This window comes from Centruroides vittatus, unplaced genomic scaffold, assembly GCF_030686945.1.
Source record: "Centruroides vittatus isolate TY-2023 unplaced genomic scaffold, ASM3068694v2 contig_2073, whole genome shotgun sequence".
Classification (NCBI taxonomy): Eukaryota; Metazoa; Arthropoda; class Arachnida; order Scorpiones; family Buthidae; genus Centruroides; species Centruroides vittatus.
Window position 1 is genome coordinate 272689 of NW_027121287.1, and position 23391 is coordinate 296079.

At 33.6% G+C, this 23391-nt stretch overlaps 1 protein-coding gene across 1 annotated transcript; it reads right to left on the minus strand.

Annotated features, from left to right (window-relative positions):
• Window positions 1-4: 4 nt before the first annotated feature.
• On the minus strand, window positions 5-15689 carry LOC136970636 (heparan sulfate glucosamine 3-O-sulfotransferase 5-like). Its single transcript, XM_067265085.1, has 2 exons — window positions 15480-15689; window positions 5-1494 (listed from the first exon to the last, which is right to left on the minus strand). The coding sequence occupies exon 2, from the start codon at window positions 1476-1478 to the stop codon at window positions 408-410; it is 1071 nt and encodes a 356-aa protein (XP_067121186.1). The 5' UTR covers window positions 1479-1494; window positions 15480-15689; the 3' UTR covers window positions 5-407.
• Between the last annotated feature and the right edge of the window lie 7702 nt (window positions 15690-23391).

The window sequence follows — 23391 nt, forward strand, 5'->3', positions numbered from 1 at the left end:
TATATTTTTGAAGCACCAATTGAAATCTTCAGTCGTCTTGCATTAGGAGTTATAACCTCTTGTGTGTGTATATATATATAAATAATACTCTCTATAGGATATTTAAATATTCAAAACGTGAAACAATTAAATTTTTCAACTGAAACGTTCAATTTTTCATATATATATACCCTTATTATCCGGACTTTCTAAAAGAGGAAAGAAAGAATATGACATGTTAAATATATCTTACGCATGTATATATATATATACATTATGTGGAAGGTATATATCATACACATGCATACACGAATACGTTTATATATATATATATTATATATATTGTGAAAAGTTCGTAGTAAGGCATGAACGATTTATTTATTTTTTTCACATTTTGGGCCTTTGAAGTGGGTTGGGGTGGGTGTCGATCACTCTTCGGGCCATCCGAAATCTTGCCCCGAATCACGATAGAACTCTCGATTAAACGGGGCATAAAACTTTCTTAATTTATGTATGACCTCTTCGGAAACTGGGGGGTGTTTACGACCTTTACTTTCGTTTAGACACTTCTCGGCCGTATCATTTCGGACGCAATAGAAACCCTTTGTTTTATTGTAGAAGAAATTATCCTTGCTTATCCTGTGGCTTATACCGAGGAATTTCTCAATTTTCAATACTTCTAAGAATGGATTCTTAATTAACTGTTCACCGTCGACCACGTGGATCTGTTCTCTAGGGAAGGCCCTCGTCCATTTTTTGAAGTACTGCGAATACATACTAATCCTCACAGCTTTGTACCCACTGTTGATGGTGCCGTCGGGGTTGAGGACGATGTCCTCGAAGGATGCGACTAACTTGTCCTTCCTCGCCTTGTTTGCCGCTAATTGAGCGTAATCCGAAACTAGGCGAGTCACGGGATCCCGTACGATTAACAGTAACTTGATGGTATCGTTCATGGATCTGATCCTGGCCGGTGCCGAATCGGTGATAAAGTACGCTGGACTTTTCTCGATGGTTATTTGATTAGGAAAAGAATACGGCATCCGCCTGCGATACCATTCCAATCCTAAATGATAACGGCTATCGTCGTCAAAGAAGTGTACTTCGTCCGATGCCTTCTGTATGGATGGATGAAGATTAAGAAACTCCAACAGGGCTCGCGTGCCACACTTACGTACCCCTATGATGACGCATTGTGGCAAACGTCGTTTGGTTCTGGGGAATCGGACCCTTTCTTTCAATATCTCTAGATCGACTTCCGCACTCGGATTGTAGGATCCTAGACAGATGACCGGGGTGGGCGATAAGTAACCCAAGTACGCCAATCTCAACGCTACGCAGAGGGACGTGAAGAACACAAGGAAGCACAACCCGTACAATTTCCCTTTGGTTAGATAACGCGGCCTCAGGGGATAAAGGCCCGATTCTAGAGTCGGATGGTACCAAGAATGAGATCGGAATGTCCACTTGGAATGGGACACCTCCTTAGAGTTTGTCATGCTGTATTCAACCCATCTGCAAAAAGACAAAATTCGATAGCGGTCAATTTCGCAAATAACAATACAAAATTACAATTTTCTCCATTTTTAAAGCTAATTTAAATAAAATTATAAATCGTTGGCAATTGCATTTTTGTAAGCATAAAGTAGCCTAAATGTTGTATTAAATACGATTAAACGGCGGTACGAAATTCATTCTGAAATTTGCGTTCAAAATAATTCAATACGCTTTTTCTACTAGTTTTAAGCTAATGAAATCAAATATTTTATTTATTTATTTATTATTTTACATAATTCTTTTACTTTTTTAAAAAATAAAACACGAATTTATATTTTTATTCCGAGTAAAAATAATTCTTTGGTAATTTCCAAACGATTTTAATGAAATTTCAGGCAAAAAATATAATAAATAAAAAATAAATAATCAATATTTTTGCCTAAATTCCGGACAGTGACTAAGAGCATCTCTCTCGTCTCTTCTCTTCTTTCTTCAATTCTTTAAAATTAGTCGTAATCAATTATAAAATCTCTCATATTTTAAAACAGATTTAATCATTTGATTATTTTTATTTTTATACGGAAATCGCGATATTTGCTCATCAAAGTAATTGGTCTTTTTATAAAAATTTGATTTTTATATAGATTACAAAGTCTATTATCTGTTTGTAATTTATATTTACAGTATTTTAGCCGCTGTAAATATATATTAAGACAACACGAGCGGCGTGACGTTTGGGTTATTCGGTGCGTAAGAAGAGTTCTAGCTCTTCTAAAGTTATCATTTTGAAGATTCCGGGTCCGTAAACTGTAAAAATCATTAAAAAAGGGTTTAAAAATACCAAAAAGGCGAGTTATTTTCTAAATTCTATCCAATTTCGTATCGTTAGAGGGAAAGAATTACACAACTATGCATCACACATCATTCTAGTAGATCAAAGTAAAATTATGTGGATTCTTTCTAAGAAAATAAGCAATTTTACACTAAAAAAGGACTGTTTTCTAAATTTTATCCAATTTCGCGTCGTCGGTTCTTTATTAAAACTTAAATAATCACTCTTAACCAAAGCTGACATCCCAGCAAATTAGTATACAAATATAGGGACTCCCCTCGAGTATACGAGCAACTTTACTTTAAAATAATCATAAAAAACATAAGACAATTTAATAAAATAGCGCCTAAATGAAGCTAATAATTTATTTATTTAAAGAACCGATTGGATAAAAATTCCCATTTAAATCTATTATCAGAAATCTAAGATAAGATTTTTTCTTTTTTTCGTGAGAATAAACAAGCCGTTACGATGCCAACACATAATGAAGTTCTGAAGCGCGATTCAAATCTAACTTTTAACATTTACATTGTTTACGAGGAAAATGACCGTTTAGATGCTTACGAGTCTAGTAACGTCCACTGTTGACTTTTAAGTGATTATGAGAACAGAGATTTTTGACAAGCAGTGACTGCCTGCTAACTAATCTAATTAGCTTTGGCCACGTGGTATATGTCATTTTGTAGTCTCTTCCCTCCTCTTCTCTTCTCTCTCTCTCTCTCTACATAAATGCGACTAAACAGAATTATACACATTTTATTTTATTACCACATTATCTACAACTTTAATTCCGAAGGCACTTTATTGCTCCGATTCATAAAACTGATTCATTTATGTTATGATTTTCTCTTTCTCATTTATTGAATTAAAAAACAAAAGGAGCTGGCAACATTGTTTTCCCGGCATTCTTTGTTTTCGTTCCTAATAATCGCTACCATTATCTTTAAGTCTTCAAATTGGTGAGATGTCGGGGAGCGTAACTCCCGAAGCGATGGTCCGATTTTCTCGAAAATTTCTACAAATATTCACTCCTAATACACGTATCTTCTCGCTAAATTTCAGAATTTTTCGACGGAAGGAACGGGAGTTATTAAGCTTCAAATTGAATGAACAAAATCGTGCCCTCCCCCCCCCACACACACACAAAGCTAACGTCCATACATACAGCGGTCTTTTATCCTATGGGCAATTTCCTGGACATCCCACAATCTTCACCAAAAAATATCAATCCAAACCAAAAAATATCAACACTATATACACCGGGCCCCCTAATTCAAATTCGCCCGGGTCCCCGTGAAGGTATAACGCTCCACTGCGTGCATACGGGAAAAAGTCCCAAACTTTTTGCCTTTCTGGACATTTCGAGGCCCCCGAGTCCAAAAAATGTAAAAGTCTTCGGAGGAGAGGTATAATAATAATAATAAAATAATTTATGTCTTAGTTAATAATGATTATCACGAATAAAAGTATTGTTTCATTTAAAATTAATTTAAGTTTCGAAATTTATTAAAGTTTTATATATTCATTCGTTTATTTTTCACGAATAAATTAAATTATAAGGAGTTAAATTTGCTCGAGGATAAGTCAAATGTATATTATAAATTTATTTAAGTTAATTGTTTTGAACTTAGATAAGCTCTAGAATTAAAATTTAGGTTACAAATAAATTCTTAAATTACATTTCATTTGATTATTTTTTAAATCTAAACTCGTATAAATTAATTAAAATTACGTGTTAGAGAAGATCAAATAAAATGACTCTTAAATTATTATTATTATTATTATTATTAGTTTTTTCTTATTAATCTTTGGGTTATCTTCGAAACAACTGTTGTCTATAATTGCATTTTTTTTTAATTTATGAATTTATATTTTAGGAGTTTCTTAAGGGCCCCTTCTGCCTTATTTTTTAGAACAAATGAAATACACAAAACGTTCCTTGATTAGCAAATAGCAATATTAAAGGCTTTATTATTTTTTAAAGTAAAAATAACGCTAATTTGTAGGGATAAAAACTACTAAGGGCCCTAAGTTTTTTCCTGGCTCGGGGAAAAATCCACAGCTTCCCCCTGTCGACATCCACCACCGTGTGATAAAGTGCATCAATACCTTTTTAGTATATTTTATTTGAATAAATCTAAATATTTTCAAAGCTACAACATAAGAGGCCCTTTTTCCTTTACTAAACAGTAGTAAATTTAAAAGCGTGAAGCCCTAAGCTAATATACGAGGCCCTACAAGGTAATGATATATTTAAAAGCCATAGATCGCGAGCTATAAGAGGCTCTTCCCCTTCCACTAGCAGTAATAAATTTAAAAGTACGACACCCTCTTATAACGTGTCGGGCCTCCCCTGCCAATACGCGTGGTCCTAAACTGCGTTAAGCACGTTACAGAGGCCCTACGCGTGTACGAATGAAATATTGCATAATTGTTGCAAGTAAATTAACCTTAAACGACCTTAAAAATTCTTTCGAGGTGAACGCCGCTAAAAATCGAGTTTTGAAGCCATTTTTAATGAATTTTCTTCAAAGAAATGAATTAAAATGAATTTTTAAATGTATTTATAAGTTAATAACGCTTTATAAACTAATTTAAATAGCAATTTTAAGTAGAAAAGTTGAAGAAAACGAGAGGAGAAGAGCCGATTTAAGTAAGGGGTGGTCGGAATTTTGGTTTAAAAATGAATAATAATATTTAATTTTATTATATGAACTGGATTTAGAACAATGATCAAAATATTTTGGAATATTTTAAATAATAAGTCGACAATTGGGTGTGGTTAGAAATTCAAAATTCACCTGCGAAACGATGAGAAAAATTCATGTAACGTAATCACGAACGTTGTACTTTAGCATTATAAGATTTCGTAAAGGGAAATAATTAAAGGGTTTTCAGACAGGAATTTATTTAAAAGTTATACCAGATTTAAATAATTAAGTAGAATATATTCTAAAGTATCCTTTAAACTATTGTACTTTTCTCTTATCAGTTAAAAGCAAGTGGCTCGACTGAATTTATAAACAGGAGGGATGCTTCTAATACTTTACAGTTGTCTCAATAATCGATTGCATATCGCATCTCGCATACGTAAACGTTGAAATTTCCTATTTCGAATTCATTAAGTATACTCTTCCGCATATCCTGTTGAACAAAAGCATCTAAAACTTCCAAAAATCTCGGCCCTATCTCGTACAACTGCACAAATCATAACCGCGGGTTAATTCCTCACCTCTTTAACGCAATATGCATAAAATTCTTCAAGTTTTCTATATATTTTAAGTGAATTTTGAGGATTTTAAATGTATTTTCTGATTAAATTTTTTATTTATTTATGTCAATGTCGAGTGTCGAGTTTTATTCATTCGGTGCTGGATTATCGGGCATGAAAATTGTTTTGTGTGCATATTAATCGAGAAAATTAACTATAAATTAATTATAATTAGGAGCGGAGACGGATTTGTATGTTGCAAAACGATGGTCTTAGGGCTTCGTTTTATGAAACTATAGCTTAGGGCCTGGCGTTTTCACGTATATCATTATTTAGTGAAGAGGTAGGGCATTTTGTGTGTTACGGCTTAAGGGTCACGAGTCTTGATTTTTTATGTAAATTATGTAGAAAAATCATCGAAGAAGTCTGTTTCAAATCGTAAATTAATTTTTACGATTTAATGATAAATCGTTTATAAAATTCGATACAAAATTTAGGCCTGTGTAAGCAGAATCGGGTAGAATGAACTACTAGAAGGGCCATTTAGCCTTCTGGTCTGTTCCAAAGGCTTAATTTTGGGGCCCAAAAGTTTAATCTTGTATACAATAAAGACTAACTCGAAAGCCACTGAAATAAGCTTGTTAGCGGTACGGTCCTCTTCTCGGGCCCTAGTCACACTAAACATCCGTTATAAATAAGTTATAATGTCCAACTACACGGCTTCAGACAGAGTTTTAAGTGTAATTATCTCTCATAAACCACATTAAATGTGTATTTTTAGTTAAATTACAATCAGAATAATTATTATAAATGAAATTTTTTACAGTTAGGCGAATAAAACCAACATTTAAGAGCAATTACAATTAAAGATACTGGCGTAAATTGTGACGAAAGCCAGAAGATTTTGTAAGATAAATATATATAAAATAAAAAATAAATGATAATTAAGTAAAACCAGTTTTAAATTTAAAAGTATTTGAAGAATGTTTACGATGCGATACTTACTTCACCATGTCCCAGATGCGTACAGAAGAGGAAGAGTAATTCCTTTATTCTATAAGATCGCCCACGCGATCATCCCCATCCTCCAATAAACTTTCGTGTAAGATATAGATATATATATATACATACACACACTTTACCAATAACTTAATAAAATGAGTGGAAGATAATAAGAGTTGATGTAAATTTTGTAAGATTTTTCCATATTTTACGAAGGGGGATGTTTACTCAGCTGGTGTCGGGATGACAATCGAATAGTTTTGAAGCGTCATTGGTGGAAAATGTCGCCTAGCACTCAGACAAATCATATATTTAGTTAATCTGGACCGAAATGAGTTTCTCTTCGCCATAACGCTTCAAAGGGTAGAAGGAACTAATGCTTCAGGCGTCGTCTGAACTTATAACGTTTTGGTAAGATACACCTGCCTTCTCTCACTCTATAATCGATAGATTCAATCGATACTTTAATCGATTTAAATCGTCATTCGTACACAATTCTGTCGTTAGTACAATGATTTCGAGTATTATTCTCAATTATCACTATGTAATTTCAGTAACTGATAAGTAATTAAGAGCCCCATACACTACTAGTTATGATTTATAGTTTCAGTCATGCAAATTCTAATTCCCTCCCCCTTTTAAACTTTTCTCATCTCTTATAGAATAATTTACTCAATTATCTTAATATATATATATATATATATTTCAAGGCACGATATATAATAATCTGCTTACGAAGATGAATTGCAAGTCGAAGAATATTTTATGAAAATTAAATTCCTTCTTTTTAAGGTGAATTAAAGTATTTTAAGGATATTAAAAAAGAAAATGATTCCTTAAAATGATTAGAAATTATTTAAAAAGTAATAATATCAGCTGATTATTTTTTGAATAAATAATTGGAGATTTGTAAGGAGGCGAGCACTTTTAAAATCTAAAATAGTCGCCCTTCTTCCTTTTTTATGTAAAAATTAATTAATTTTATAATGTTAAAACCTTAAAAAATAATTCTATATTTTATTTAAAATTTTTACTTGTGAAGATCGTTCTTTAACGAACTCCCGTAGAGTTATTATTCGTCTAAGCGTATTTAAATATTTTTAAATCTTTTAACCTTAAAACAGTTTTTTCTTTTTTCTTTTATAAGTCGTTTATCCCAGAAACATCTCGAAGTAAACCCGAGAGATAAATTGCACGGCCATTTGCGGGATGCTATTTGCATTTATCAAAAATAAGCGAATATTTCTACATAAAATAAGCTCTTTTTAAATATTTTTATGCGGATATCCCAAAAAAGTTAATAATAATATTTTACGGAACCTTTCATCGGCTGGTGTGTATCTATATACAAATGCATACATGTAAGAGAGGAGGTTTTTGTCGTCGGTTGTCCTGCCGACGGTCATATTGTCACGTGTACTACAAGTACCCATTCTCTACCATAAATATTTTATTCGACGTCACGTGTACGCTGTTGACCAATCGGCTATACTTGTCTAAACACACCTGCACGTCTATCCATTTTTTCTCTTAACGTTTGGCACGCTAGTATTGATTGGTTAGAGAGGAGGAGGATTGGTGGACAAATTTTAACTTATGGCTGGCGATAATAAGGTACGAATATCGATGGATGTATCACTTTCACGAATCTATCATCGAAATATAATGTAATTATAAGGTATATCTTTACTAGGAACCGTACCGACGTCTTGTCGTAGTTTTCGAGATCCATACGACACACTAAGAGATTGGGAACACTGATAAAAAATCATCGAATTTGTGTATATATATATTTAAAAGAATGTATAATCCTCTATCCACCGAAGAACTACGTACAAAAGATTTGGCACAACGGTACAATTGTAAAATACAATTTATTCTGATCTTCTATTGCAAATCTTCAATGCTATTATCTTGGATTCGCAAATGGTACACTCCACCGGTAATCGATAATATTTTATTTATTCTTTTTTATCTATTTTTCTTGTGAGATGCAATACAAGAATCTATATTTTTCATTCTTTTGTTCACGAAAGTGTATTCTACGTTTTGAAAATTTCAAAAAATTCGTTCTAACTTCAACACCACTCGTTATAATATAGAAGAACCGCCGCCATCTTTAAACAATCTTAAAGTAAGTTTAATTGGAAATCAATCGCTAGGCAATCATCTGCATTAAACCTTATCTTAGTTACAATCGATATCCTAATAAAGAAAATGAAAAAGGGGATTTTTTAAAAAGTAAATTTAACATTTCCCCCTTATATAAGAAACTGGAATTCGGGATTAAAAAGTCGAGAAGTATCTTACAAATGTACAGTACAGTGCAGTACGTAGTTCGGTACTGCCGTGAATATTCCTAATTGGTCAATGTAGATAAAAACCTTTTTAGGCAATTGTTTGGGAGGACGTTACAACCACTTAAACACGCACACCCGCAGGCTTCATCCCAATACTAAATACGGGAACAGCGTCAATGAGGATGCTGCGTGAATATTACAATCAGTTCTAAATTAGAGAAGGTTTGGAAACGGTATTTTTCCTTAATTTCCTAGTGTTTAAATCCTCATTATTCTTCCTATAGGAAGGTGGTATTGATAAATATATTCCTTTCCGGTCGGGAATCGTATACATCTCACTCAAAGGCCAGAGATTCTCAGTTGTGTATTCCAGGATGGCGATGCAGCCCATTTGTTCCAATCAAGCGTAGACAGTAAAATCGCCCGTGCTTGAGCTGCTTCTAAATCCTCGTCCTTGCTCCACATCCAGGCAAGTATTTGTTACCGGTGATCCTTTGTTCGAGGTAGAATTATTGGTACAGTTGTAGACGTAGCCACATTTTCCCATAGAGGGTTGGCTATGACGTGGCTTGATGTATGCACACATTTGTCTTTCTCCTTACATAAGATGTTTTGTCAGTTATATTTCCCCCCTGTCTCTCCATTAAATAACAAATACCAATAGAAAGGTTGTCAGAAGCTTTAAGGATGTAGAAAATTGATATAGAAGTTATTTTTCTTGGCTGCGTCAACTACGCTTTATTTATGGACAGTTCGATAAGTAGTTTGATATATTTTCTAAGGAAACTCAAATATAAAGTAGGCCTGTAACGTGACCAATTTATATTATGCTCCAATAAATATTAATAGACCTTTATAAGCTTTTACTCTGCGCCGTTTACACCTTGAGATACGGAGTTAAAGTTTGAAATTTTTCTTCTTTTTTAAAGAAGTTTTGCATGAATTCGATAGAATAAAATTTACAGATTAGATAAGGTTTATATATACAAATCTCGGCAGTTTTTTATTATTTTTATAAGGAAAATAAAAGCGGAAACACGAACAATACAAAATTTATAGTGTAGGATAGCCTAGAAAATCATATAAAACAGAAACAAACCGTGTGGAAATATAAAATTTTCCATATGAAAAATTGAGTTTCGACCCAGTTATATTTAACAACTTAGTTTATAAATGATAAATTCCATATTCTATATCTGAAGTTGACAAATTATACATTGGACTTAAAAAATGAAAAGACTTATAAATCAATAATAATAATAAATATATAAAATAAAATAGAGTAGGCCCTACACTTGTATCTGCGGAGTAGTTTGTCTATCGACGAATTAAGTAGAAGAATATTAAAGCAATTTACTGTTAAAGGTCAAACCTAAGCTACTAAAACTGGTCCGTGCAAGCCAGGTTTATAAGGCGAGGTGTTACACTATCGAGCTCTTTATAGAACGTAATTTTTTAATGATTAATTATTAAGTATACACGGACATTATCAAACGTGCCCGCATTATAAACTAAGCTAAATTAGGCCCGTGCATGAACAATGGAGAGCTAAGTATCTTTCGGATAAAATAGATTAATTTAACTACTAATTAGACCAATTAATAAAATTGTTTAAGATTTTTTAATGAGTAACGGGTAATTTGAATAAATTATTTAAGGTCTTTTCGGTAAGAATTTGGATTTTTCTTCTGTTAAAGGAAGGAAGGGAGGAATTTCGAGCGCGCGCGACATGTTGGAAGATGTATTGGATGAGGAATTTAGGTAGAAACGTCAAAACCCACCTGTAGTAGATACGTATCTTGACGATATCAAGAAGGGTTTGTTTCCATTCAGTGATTACAGATTCCACTAACAAACCGAGCGTGGAATGGGCAGCCGTCTGGCACCAGGGCACCGCTGCCATTAAACGAACCCCTCTCTACTAGTCTCGTAAATGGTAGCAGTACACTGGTTGGACCGAACACCTGGAACTTCCCATTGCCTGCTTGTCGATATTTGCCTTGGCAGACACGCGCTACGACTTGTCTTTCCGTTTTCCGGCTCTCCCCTCCATGCTACAAAACATCTAGCGATGCTGTAACACCGGACGGAAGAGGCGAGAGGTGGATGAAATTCGGTCACGTGCCGTGACGTCAACCGGGTTTGGCACAACCATATATCTTGCTTCAAGTAGCCTTCGACGGAGGGTGATACATAGAATAGACTGTAATTGCAGCTAGGTTACGACAATAGGAAAACTATGACTGTTGATGAGCGGTTTGTACGACACGAAATACCATTATTTTCCGATCAATTTTTATACAAGGCTCCTCGTTACTTTAGACGGATCCTAATAAGGATTTTTCGTGTAGGATCGAGTAATTTATATTAAGACATAACGATAGCTTTAAAAATATATAAATATCTGAATATTTTTAATTCATTTGAACAAACTGCGAAGGCCCGCAATGCGATTCTTGGTGGTTCCAGACTGGAAGACACAATGGTTAATTACCAGAAAGACAAACAATTATGATATAGATGTGATGTTTACTTCTTGTTTTTGCTGTGGAATCGATGGAACAGAAATTACTGTGTTTTCGGCCAGTGAGTTGCTGTAGATAACCGCTCAGAAACCCGAAACTGTCCAATTATCTTCAATGCAGAGACCAATGGTTAAGATCGATGGTTAGATTTATACCATCTGTGACTCGGTCGGGTTGTAACTCTGTTCTATCTGCTAAACATTTACCCTTTCGTTCGAACGAGGGAAAGATTTGTTTCAGACTTAGCAACTTCCATTAATTCTTCCTTAATAGCAACTTCTGGAGACTTATAAATTATCTACAACCTCCTCCATGTGGATCACAACCCCTCAACTCGAGAATAGCCTTTAATATTTGCTTAAAATTATTATTTTATAATTATCAAACGTTTTTTGAGTTAAGTAAACACGAATTTTATATAAAAACACAAGAAAAAATTCTCTTGGGCGAAAAGATTAACATAAGCCATTAACGATAACAATTAAAAATCCTTTTTCGAAATCTTTTTTCTTTCCTTTAAAAATGATTTAAAAAATAAATAAATAAGATTTTAAATGTTTAATTATTAAAGTAAAATGGGAGGATTTACTAAAATAAAGATTAGAAAATCAGAAATTTCACTTTACACGAGGCATTTTTTTAATTATAAAACTTCTATAAGCTGTTTTATTTTATAATTTATCTTTTTACTTAAAAGTCAAAATATATTTAATCATTAATGAGTAAAAGTGGAACAACTTCCTTCTTCTTCTTTACTTGTTAATGGGGAGGTATTTGATTACAGTATAAAGTTATTAGAGCTTGTGCCAGGGAATTTTATAAGAGTAGAACAATCGTAAACTTTCCTAGTTTCAGTGAAATTAAAATAATAGATAAGGATACTTATCCTGCTTTAATTATCTTTCTAGAAAAATAATTTACAAGATTTGTGCCCTAAATTATACATTTAAATCATTATAGTCGCCTTTCTGTTTCTACAAATAAACTTTATTTTTTTAAATTATATTTCTTTATAATTATTTTTTTCCTTTTTTCATTAAAGAAAGACCTACGTAATGAATATAAACACTTTAAAAAGCTGATTTTTAAGCTTTATTTATTGTCTTTATTATTATAAATGCTAAAAATAAAAATTGGAATATTTTATTTAAAAATGTATTAATTTTTTAAATTGATTTAAACATTAAAATATATCTATTTTTAATTTTTTAGATTGAGTTTCCTATCTCTCTCTCTCTCTTTGACACGCTTTAGTAGGGGATATTAATATTTTGTGTACGAAAATTCATTTAAAAATTAATATTTTTTTAAGAAGGGACTTCGTTAGTTGTTTGTGACATGAATTTTATTAAAAATTCATTAATTTTCTTATTAAAACTTCATATACTTGAAGTTTTAATAAGAAATCGTAAGAAACGTTGGCTGGTGTTATTGGCCTACAAATTGCTGAATCACTTCAATTTTCCAATTAATTTATAATTTCCTTCCTCTCGTAATAATAATAATAAAAATATTATTGTAAACATTGATTAAATAAGGAACATTGTTATAATTGAGAAACTCATTGATCCATTCATTCATTTGTATGGCAAACAGAACATTGTTTATTGTAATTTGATGCCATAAAAGTATCAATAAAATTCAAAAATAAATAAAATTAAAGTAAAATTTTCTTTACAATAATCTATTATGTAATTATTTCTTAATTTATATTTTATACGAGTAATTTACTGGTGCTTTTCATCAGTATTTAAGGCCTATGAAAATATTTTCAAAATTTCAATAGTTTTAAGCAGAATTTATATATATTTTAAATTTTAAATTCATTTAAATGCTCCAAATAAATCACTTAAAAACCCTTTCCAGCTGTGCAGTTAGAAACTATAATCGAATAACTTTTATTTATGTATTTATGTGAATAATTAATGCACCTAAGGGTTATTAAATGATACCAAAACCGAATGGCATCATACTTTCTTATAAATTTGAGCCATTGTATAGCCTAGAATACTTTAAATGTATTTTTAATATAGGCGAATATCATTAAATCTCATCAGGCCTAAAGAGAATTAAAGTTATTTTTCACGTTTTATAAGAATTTTAAATGAAAAATAAGCCGGTCAATATATATTTCTTGACCTTCTAGCATCGTTTCTTATATAAATATTTGCTTTGTAGATAATGCGGATGAGAAAATGTGAAGAAAATTTGAGTTTTTAACCCCTTTACATCATAGGCCTAATAATTTTTGTTAATTTTCTTATTCATTAGAGAGTTTTGCAAGGATTTCTAATCCTAAAAATGAATAAAAATCTCAACTAAAGCCTTTATAATCTTTTAAGTGCCTCCTACTACATCATGGAGTGGTCTATTCATTCCTCTCAATTATCCTCATAAATTTTAAATCCACGTAAAAAAAGAGAAATTGTTATAAATTTCTTTGAAAGTTTAAATGATTTTTTAAATAAATATTTTATCAGCATGCGATATCTTTCACTTAGGCAATGACTAGGTCAAGATTATTCAGCTCTTTCAGGAAGTGCCAAGCTTGCGGAGGAAATGCATGACACATTATATACTTCCTTCTAACGTCGCTTAATCATTATGGCGAGGAGGGCAAAGTGTCAAATGTTTTGAATAAAGCCAAGCAGGGTCGTGCTAAATGATATTCTAGCCAAAAAGATTATTTAGGGATTAGTTGATGGGTGGAAACAATTGACCTATCAATAAGCAGTAATCTATCTGACATTAAATTAACTTAATTCACTTTCTACCGTGCCATTTCTTTCGATTAAGTGCACTTCGTCTAATGTTTTTCCTATAGAGTAAAGCATTTTAAACGTAAAATAGCCAGGAATTGGCATCTACGAGAAAAGCGCTTCTTTCTTATTACTTTATGCAGGCATTTAAGAAAATATCTGATGTTTATCTGCTTTTTTCTTCATTTTTCGAGAAATGTTTGCTAATTTCTATTAAGTTTATAAGCTTAACAACATTTAAATATCATTAAATAGCAATTGACTATTCGATTAGACTAAAGCTTTTAGCAAAATTAAAATAATGAGTGGAATGAGACGAATAAAGTTAACTTATCTTTTTAAGTATATTGAAATATTTCCTGTGTTTAAGTATATTTTCTTTACTCTAAAAACGGTGCAATTTTAGATAAACTTTTTAATTAATTAAATTATTTAAGATAATTTTCCTGCCGTAAAGAATTCCAGCTCATCACGCAACTGATCCGCATCTTCCTCATCTTCCTCATCGTTTAAGGGAATTTCGTCATCTGAACAAAAACTTTGATTTATGAATTTGCATTTTCAAAAAAAGTAATTTCGTTTATGACAATTATTGCTTAGACAATGTTGTTTATTATTTTGTAATGAAGATGAAACATTTGTGAGTTGTATACTTTCAAGGACACAAAATGTCGTCCGCAGTGCGACATTGCAGAACAAACATCCACCATTTCGTTGGATTTTACATAAATTATCTAAGAAATTTTTAATTTTTTTAAACTTTAATCGCTTTAAATTAAATCTACGCCTTCTTTACGCGGTTTTAAAAGCAAAAACCTTGAGAAAAAAAATTAAATTCTGGAGTCGAAAGGCATCCGGAGTAACGAAACTCCGAATTGTTCTGATCTTTTAATTCCTGTTTTTTAATGTTAAATTATCATTTAATCCTGAATAAAAACGGTGTAGAGACTATTTAATAGGATATTTAACATTTAAAATTATTCAGATGCATTAATATTTTCATACAAGACTGCAAACATTTATAAACAATCACTTCCAAAATTGCATTAACTACGATATTAATATCAACTCTTAAAGTCACTTTAACCTTATCTAAACACGAATAAATGGACCAAAATCGAGAACAACAATAGCTTGAATTGTCAAGAACGGGGGAAAAACTGTCAACGAATTTAATTTTTATCAAAAGAAGTCATAAACATGAATAATTTATGAGGTTTTAAACATGCTAAATATGACATTAAACTACCAACCCTTTAACAATGCAAGGTTCTATCCGATATAAGGGTTTTAAGGGGGGGTAAAAATTGACCTATATTCTCTCAACCGTTGTCAATCGGCGTGGTTTGACACATTGGAAAACTTCATACTCACCTGGAGAATCCACAAGGCGGAAGGGCGCCGAAAAGTCGAGGTCAAAGGTCACAAAACAAGCATTCACACGGAGTCATAAAGCGAACGCCTCCCCCCGAATGGGGCAAGACCGAACGCGGGGTCCGATATCTCGGAACAGTATCCTATTAATTAATGTGAGAGAATAAGCCGAAACATCTCCCCTAGCCGCATCCTGCGATGCATAGACACAACCTCCTCTTCTTATTGGCTGCCTCTTCCGTCTTATCTTCTCCTCGTCGCTGCTTACTATTGGTTAATACCGTCCAACTGAACGTGCCCAATATGGCCACTGACGTGACGTCACTGCAAGGTATACACCTCGACCGGTCGCTATTTATCTGTTGTTTTCAGTTGTCACCTTTCGCTACCTGACAGGTATCGACGTACTTCCGTCCCTCCCATTTTCGACTTCATAAACCATCGTCATCGTCATACAAACAGTGGAGACGTTGCTGTTACTCTCGATAAATACATATCAAATAACTGTAAATTTACTCTTGCCAAAACGTATTCGACAAACGATAATCTCACGAAGAGTTACCTCCAATTCATTTACGTCATTTCGACGTTCCACTTTTTATTTCAATTATATATTTTCCAATTAATTTAACGTTAAACATATTTTCGTATCCAATTTTATACATTTCTCTCCATAAAAATCCAAAAAATGCTATTTTTAGTCTCGTTGCTCAGCCCCTCACGACGTTATATCGAGTGGATATTCGCGTGTATGAACGTAACGGCGTTTATAAATTAAATATACGATTACATTTGTTATTTCTAACTTTCTTGTTTACTCAATAACGAGTTAGAAGCTTAAAAACATTAAAAGAAAAATGCCCTCGGGTTGTATCTCCTTACACAAGAGGAGAGAGAAGAGCATCCTCCATACCAAAGAGCTAATCATTAAAAAAACGCATTTATTCTTTAATAATTATAAAAGTTATATCATATAACATTAAATTTATTTTATTTTACGATCGTTAAGTCGATGTAAGTTTGAATAAAGTTTGTCGTTATCCCGAGGGTGTAGAGAGGAAGCAAAGAGTGTATCTTGGTTGGGGTGATGGAGGGAGTTTGATGCTTTAACGAGAGACCACTTGGCTCATTTTGCTATGAACACGGCGTAGACTTAATTTAATTTCTTGGACAACGTTCGAGGAATGTTAATGACGAGCAGGAAATGTCCAAAAGACGTGCTCGTCAGCCTTTAACGTTTACGTTTTGTCAGGTGATTGCTATTTCGAAAGAAAAGAGCAAGAGAGAAGTGAGAGTGAAGTAAGCTTTTGTTTTTATTTAATTAAGCAGAGACTATGGATAAATCGCTTTTAGAGCACTTTCTATTTGCTTTATCTTACGTTACAAAAAGGAATACCCCTGTATAATGTCGCTCTTATATCGAATAATTAAGCAGCTTTAAACGTGGATCTTTATTCTTTTAAATATCGCTTTGATGATGATATTCTGGTTTATCTTCGTGCAAGATTTCTACTGTAAGGTAGTGAGTAGTCTTTATAGTATCTTTGCTATCATCTCACGCCGGCCATCTTGTTATATTATTTCTTGCAATTAGGGAAAGATTACACGAAGTAATTAGGAAGATAGAACAAGAGGAAGACGATAGGAGATGATTGGAAAACTTGATTTTTCTGCAAGATGCTACTCTTAGTGACTTGTAAGAGACGATAGCGAGGGAGAACTTCGGCCAACTCTGATAATTATCTTTTACTGATTTGCATTGATCATCCTCTTCCCTTCATCCGTTTCTTGTAGTCTCTAACGCGAGGAATTTTAAATTTATAATATCTTTATCATCAAAGAAAATCCTTATCTCTTCTACTTAACCATAACACAAACAAGTGGTCCTCGTGAAGATTAAAAAAGGATGCAAAACTTATCGATGATGATAAACTGATCATCCTCACACTGTTAACGCTTTCTACCAATAGATGTCATTAGAAGTACAGATGTATAAGGATGATAAACCTGACAAAACACAGTCCCTATCAAAATATATCTGGTGAAGGTAGTTACGCGAACGATAAAGGAGTAACAGAGGCATTAAAAGTAACCAAGTAGTTAGGTTACCGATGCCGTTTATATACTAAAACTGGTGTTAAAGTAGTAAAATATCCTTAGAGAATATTCATAACAGAGTTTAATTTCCCGATAGCCATTTATACCAATTTTATGGTACTGTACAGTACGTAAGGAAAGTAACCCCTCCGGTTACAGATAATCCAGCATTTTAGATACGTGGTCCGTGACTCCATTGATAATCCCCATAAGTAACAGTTGCACCATTACTCCACTTCCACACTCAATTGACGATTGGTCAGTTTGATAAATCATCCTCAATACTTCATCCGCGGATAAGCGGATGGAAAAGGATGCTGATTATTGTCACGTGACCGGTTGTAAGCGATTAACTTAATAAATATTTATTAGTAAATGTCGCTAACCGGAACATTTGGATTTATTAATTTAATATGGAAGGTATATTGCATATTATTACATGTTAGTCTCTATTATAGGTTAATTAAGCTCACGAGACATCACACGTATTCTCTAACTATGATTAATCCTTTACAGAATTATAGTTGTTGCACAGAGAAACTAATGTGAAAATCCCCAAATTTTTGACCTTAAAGTATTTATTTTTAACACTAATGCATTATTAACCACGCTAATTTATTATTTTAACATTATTAAGTCACCTTTACGGGTTAAAGTAAGGTATAAAGGTGAGACGTATAAGGCCTTCTTACACACTAATGAATGCTCTTATAAGTAAGCGGGTTATAAAATGTATAAATTTAAGGCTTTATTGTTTTAAATATATTGTTAAACTTAATTATAATTATAATTATAATTGCATATATTAACTCTAAATCATGCTTTCATTCTTACATAATTAATCCTTAATCGAATTATTGTGATTGCAGAGCGGAGTGTGTATGGAAAATTTCGATTTTATTTTAATATTTTATGTAATTTTTTAAAAATGACTTATTAATTATATAATATACATTGTATAATATTAATTAATTACATTCTAGGTTAATTAAGTTCTTAAAATTATATTAAATCATACGTTTTTGTATCATGTTTCTTCGTAAGAAATCAAATTTCTTGAGGAAATGTGATACAAAACTTGGGTTTATAAGGTTATATTTATATGTATATATTAAATATAGAAGATACGTAATGTGATAATTAGATGTAAAGTACAGTACTGTACTGTACATAGGCATGCTTATATGATTAGTCCTTAATCAAAGTTTGGTAGAGGTAAAGCAGAACATCAGATGGATAAGCGCAGTTTTTCACTGTAGATTTTCTTTAATTTGAACTCGAAGATATAATTCTAAACAGAGTGGCCCAAGATTAACCAAATATCTCATCCAAACACTTCATTAACTTGGCTGGCACAAACACGGTTATCCATCTTTCGAGCCGCCCTGTAAGTAGATTTAAATCTAGACATTAAGGTATTTATAATTACTTTGTGAAATACGGACAGACAATCAGTCGAACCGATGTAGAAATATATATATAAAGTAGGGATATATAATAATGTTTTTAATAAGAAAGAGGGGTTTCTCTTCTGTATTTTTTCGCGTTATAACGAGGTAAAGATCAAATGGGGTGTCTCATTTGTACCTATCTGCGACAAAGCATCGAACATTCGACAATAGCTTCTATAAATATTAATAAGAAGATAGTATTTACAATACGAGCGGGGGTGACGTCATTTGACAAGCTAAAGCCCTACGCGAGACAGGGCTTAACCCTGGATATGGGGTTGGTTTACACCTTAATTACATTTATGCAGAAGGGTGCAAAAATTGAGGAATGGATTAGAACTTCCAAGGATTAAGTAGAATGACATATGGATGTCCCCCAGGAAAAATTATTGATAGGTGCCTAATTATCGATGAAACCAAGAGGCACTGTACAACTCGTACAAAATACTGTAAATTACCTTATTTTCATGAGTTTTATATATAAAAAAAAATTTAAAAAAACACTACAATTCGATCATTAAGAAAACAGGAAAGGACCCTCTTCACTCATTAAACTGTCGGTCGTGATTGAATGATAATTGAAACGCATTTAATTGATGTCTACGAAAGTCGTGTTATGCAAATTGAACAATTATCTCTCCTTAATTATATCCCGATCTAATTATTTTGCCGTGAAAAAAATATGCGGTACATTTTTTAACATTAGACAATATCTCTCCCCCTCTGTCACGTGTCTCATTTCCTAAGACGATATTATTTTAGGGGGGTTTATTTTGATAGGAAGGGAGCTCTTGCAGATAGTTAAAGAGTTTTGCATTGTTAAGGAAGGGTAGAGAGGACGGAGAAGGTTGAAACGGGCGCGCGCACATAGGAGCATGTATCTCATTTCTGCACTGGATTGACATGACGTGAAAAGGGATGGACCAGTTGGATCTTTTTACCATTAACTTCGATCTCAATCACTGACACACAACGTCGTTGATTCGATAGAAGTTTTTCACTCCTTGTCTTGTTTGCAACCGAAAGCCGGAGCGCCCGCCCAGTTTGTGTCCTCTCTAATAAATTGTAGCAATTTGAATGATGAATATCGTCGGATCTCTCTTCCCTCCCCCTTTTCTAATACATTAATGAGTTTGAACGCGCTCTTTTACTAACCCCCGGCCCGAAATTCTCTGCGACTCGCATAAATTAAATCGATATTCTTTGGAATGGTCTTACGAATAATTGAATCCAATTGTCTTGCCTTCTCGGAAATGGTAATTGTCGCAGCGATTTCCTAGCAGATTTTTTGGCATTTTGTTTTTGCCTTTCGTAACAAACGTTGCAGAAAATCAATATTATTCTCGTGTGCCATTGCCTCTTTCATCTAGTTAGCAGAAGCTGGTCCACCGGGTACTCTTTTCCCACTTTTCCAGCCGACAAACAATTTTATGTCTGGAGTTCTGTAACAGCATCCTCCTCCTCCTATATATGCTGTATATTATTTTTTTCGTTGGTCCCTATTAGAAAATAATTTGATTTCTTTCTAAACAGATCACTGTAAATTTCTCCATCCATCCCATCTTCTCAGCCAGAACGATAAATTTTATTGAAGCGCGTGCGTCTTTCTTACCCCTTTTAAAGTCTTGTACGTCTAACACTCTGTACTTGTAAAATGTAAGAAGTTTATGACCCAAAGTAAGTGTATTTTATTGATAAAATTCTTTTCTCCTCGCTACTCTTAACCGAGAACAATCACTTGTGGCAATAGAGTCCTACTTTTACGATCACTTACGACTTTGGTTTAATGAAGTGACTTGAAGGAGCTTTAAATTTTGATGATAATATTCGCTACTATTATTGGATAAGTCTAGATGATTTAGTTTGCTTCCGCCAACCCTCTTACGCGACATAAAAAATCCAACTTACAAGTCGCATCTCGATCACTTTTGCGAAATTAATAAAGAAATTTCTGCCTAATTATATTATTTATAACTTAAGTCTCCCTCTACTTTTATATTATTTAAATTTATGGCTACTCGGGAGCGGTTAGGATTTATTTTTTAAAGTATTTCGAAAGAAAACAGTAAGGATACTTAACAAGGAATCCAAAAAAATCCAACTGTCGATCGGAGTCAGCATTTAAGGAGTCAAGAATCCTTGAAAAATGAGAGCTTTGCAATCATTGTCACGCTTAAGTTGGGTTTGTCTTGATTACTTAGCACTTTTACTTAGCATTTGATGATGTGGAAGAAGCCAACAATACTGGAGGAGAGGACGCTGGGGAGGACTATTGAATTTGGCAAAACTTTACTGCTGATGTCGAGATGGACTAAACCTAAAGAAAACGGCATTCCCCGACACCCCAGGGGACAGTACGTTTGTCGTTCAATCAAGTCTTTCGCAATTCCCATCCAGGTCACGTGGTACGCTTTGCAGTTAGCTGCGATTGTAGGCGACACGTCGTGCGATTTTTACAAATGCCCCCGACGAAACAATACATCCATTCTCTATCTCATATATCTGGAAACAACTGCAAATAATTTCATATTTGGCTGGCTTTCTTAACATTTGCATAAAATTCTGCTCAAGAAGAGTATAAAAAATAAAAATAAGCCCCGGTAATTGGATCTAGTATTAGCGAATCGAGTTAACCTCGTAGGAGCAAGTTTAGATCTAGCATTAAATCTCTCTCGTTTCTGATTTGGGTGACATCCAGTCTAAACATCCCTGGCCAGTGCCTGTTTGCACAATCAATTTACTCCTAGTTAGATAGGCTGGTAGCATTGGATGACGTGTGCACTTGGCCAGGACAGGTGGACGTGTTCCTAGCTGCAGGCTATACGGGGTTCGTCCCTCCACTTTGGAGAATCAGGGGGATAGAGAAACCAAATAATCGATAGTGTATCTAATCATTAGCTAGGCGATCTCCCTTGTCCCGGGCACGATTCTCTTGCCAACTTATTACAGTGCCTGTATAATCCGGTCTCCTAGTCTCTTGTGTGCAATATCGCAACTAATGAGCGTTGTGAATAGGTAGTCCCTACTGTGGATGCTCTTAATTACCTCATGCGACAGATAAAAGAAGAGTTTTGTTCTTCTACGTCTTTACTCTTTCATGTAAAATATGTCGACACGTCGGTAGGGAAAACCCCCCTTTTCATTATAAACCGAGCATTTATCAAAGTTCGTCTCTGTATTACAAACCCGGAGATGTTCGACCTTCGATCTGTAACGGTTTCAATCAATAGAAACCTTCGGAGGAGGGTGCCGAAAGGAAACAATGTACGGTACCTTGCCACAGTTTTTACTACCCGAGGTGCCCTTCTTCACCCACAGAAGGGGTGAAGAAGGGCGCCTCTCCGCTCACCCAGCCCCGAATCCGTCCACGATTTCCGTGTTATTATATACGAGAAAGCAACCTCCGATGCGGGGGAGAAATTTTGATTTTTCACATGGCAAGAGTTATTTTCTTATAGAATCGAACTCGAAGCATCTTCGGAGGCACGGATGCAATCCAAAAATGACATTTCGTTTCGTGATAGGCACGGAGTGATCACGTCCAAATGTCATTTTTTTGGGAGAAAGCTGATCGGATCTTTCTTCCAATCTCCCCAACAAAAAACTTACTCTTGGCTTCTAAACATACTTCCTTGCAATCTCACGAGGAAAGGGGGACCCCCCCCCCCCCCCCCCCCCCCCGGAATGCATGCATCAATCAAAGATTTTTGGAAGAGAAATGAATAGTTGACTATATTTTCTTGTGTTTTCCAAACTCGAAGGGACAAATTTTTCAATCGAATGTACTGTACACCACAACATAAAAACTGTAGTCTAGAATTGATTGAAAATATAAATTTCTTAAACTATTCTCTTCGTAAGCGCTCAAAATATGTATTTATTATACAAAAGAATGATCGATCGATCGATGCCGTGTATTGTCTAAAATATTTCCTAATTTAACTCATAAATCGATCTCACACTTAAAAATTATTTTAAAAAGTAGCTGAAATGACGCAAGAACGAAGACGTGTTTCTCGTGGAATTTGCAGCTAAATTAATTTATTAAACACTAAAATTACATAAAAATCCATTCATAAATGGAATACATTCCCTATTTTGCTGGAAAATTTTAAAATTAACATTATAAATAGCGCGAAAATGAAAGAAGATCAAGTGGTAGAAAAAGAAAACAAAGCAAAATCCGGAAGAGTTGGATTGATAAGCGAATAAATGAATTAATAAAATAAAGTCATTTATAACCTGTGAGAAAACAAACGAAGTAACGCTTTAAACCGAAATTTGCATTAATTAAAAGTTAAATTATATTTTTAATTTAAAGATAAACATTGGAAGAAGTGAAGTTGAAGGAACGATCTGGTCTG

What these genes read in the sequence shown, in the direction of transcription:
- LOC136970636 (XM_067265085.1), bottom strand. Translation starts at nt 1,478, where the DNA reads ATGACAAACTCTAAGGAGGTGTCCCATTCCAAGTGGACATTCCGATCT.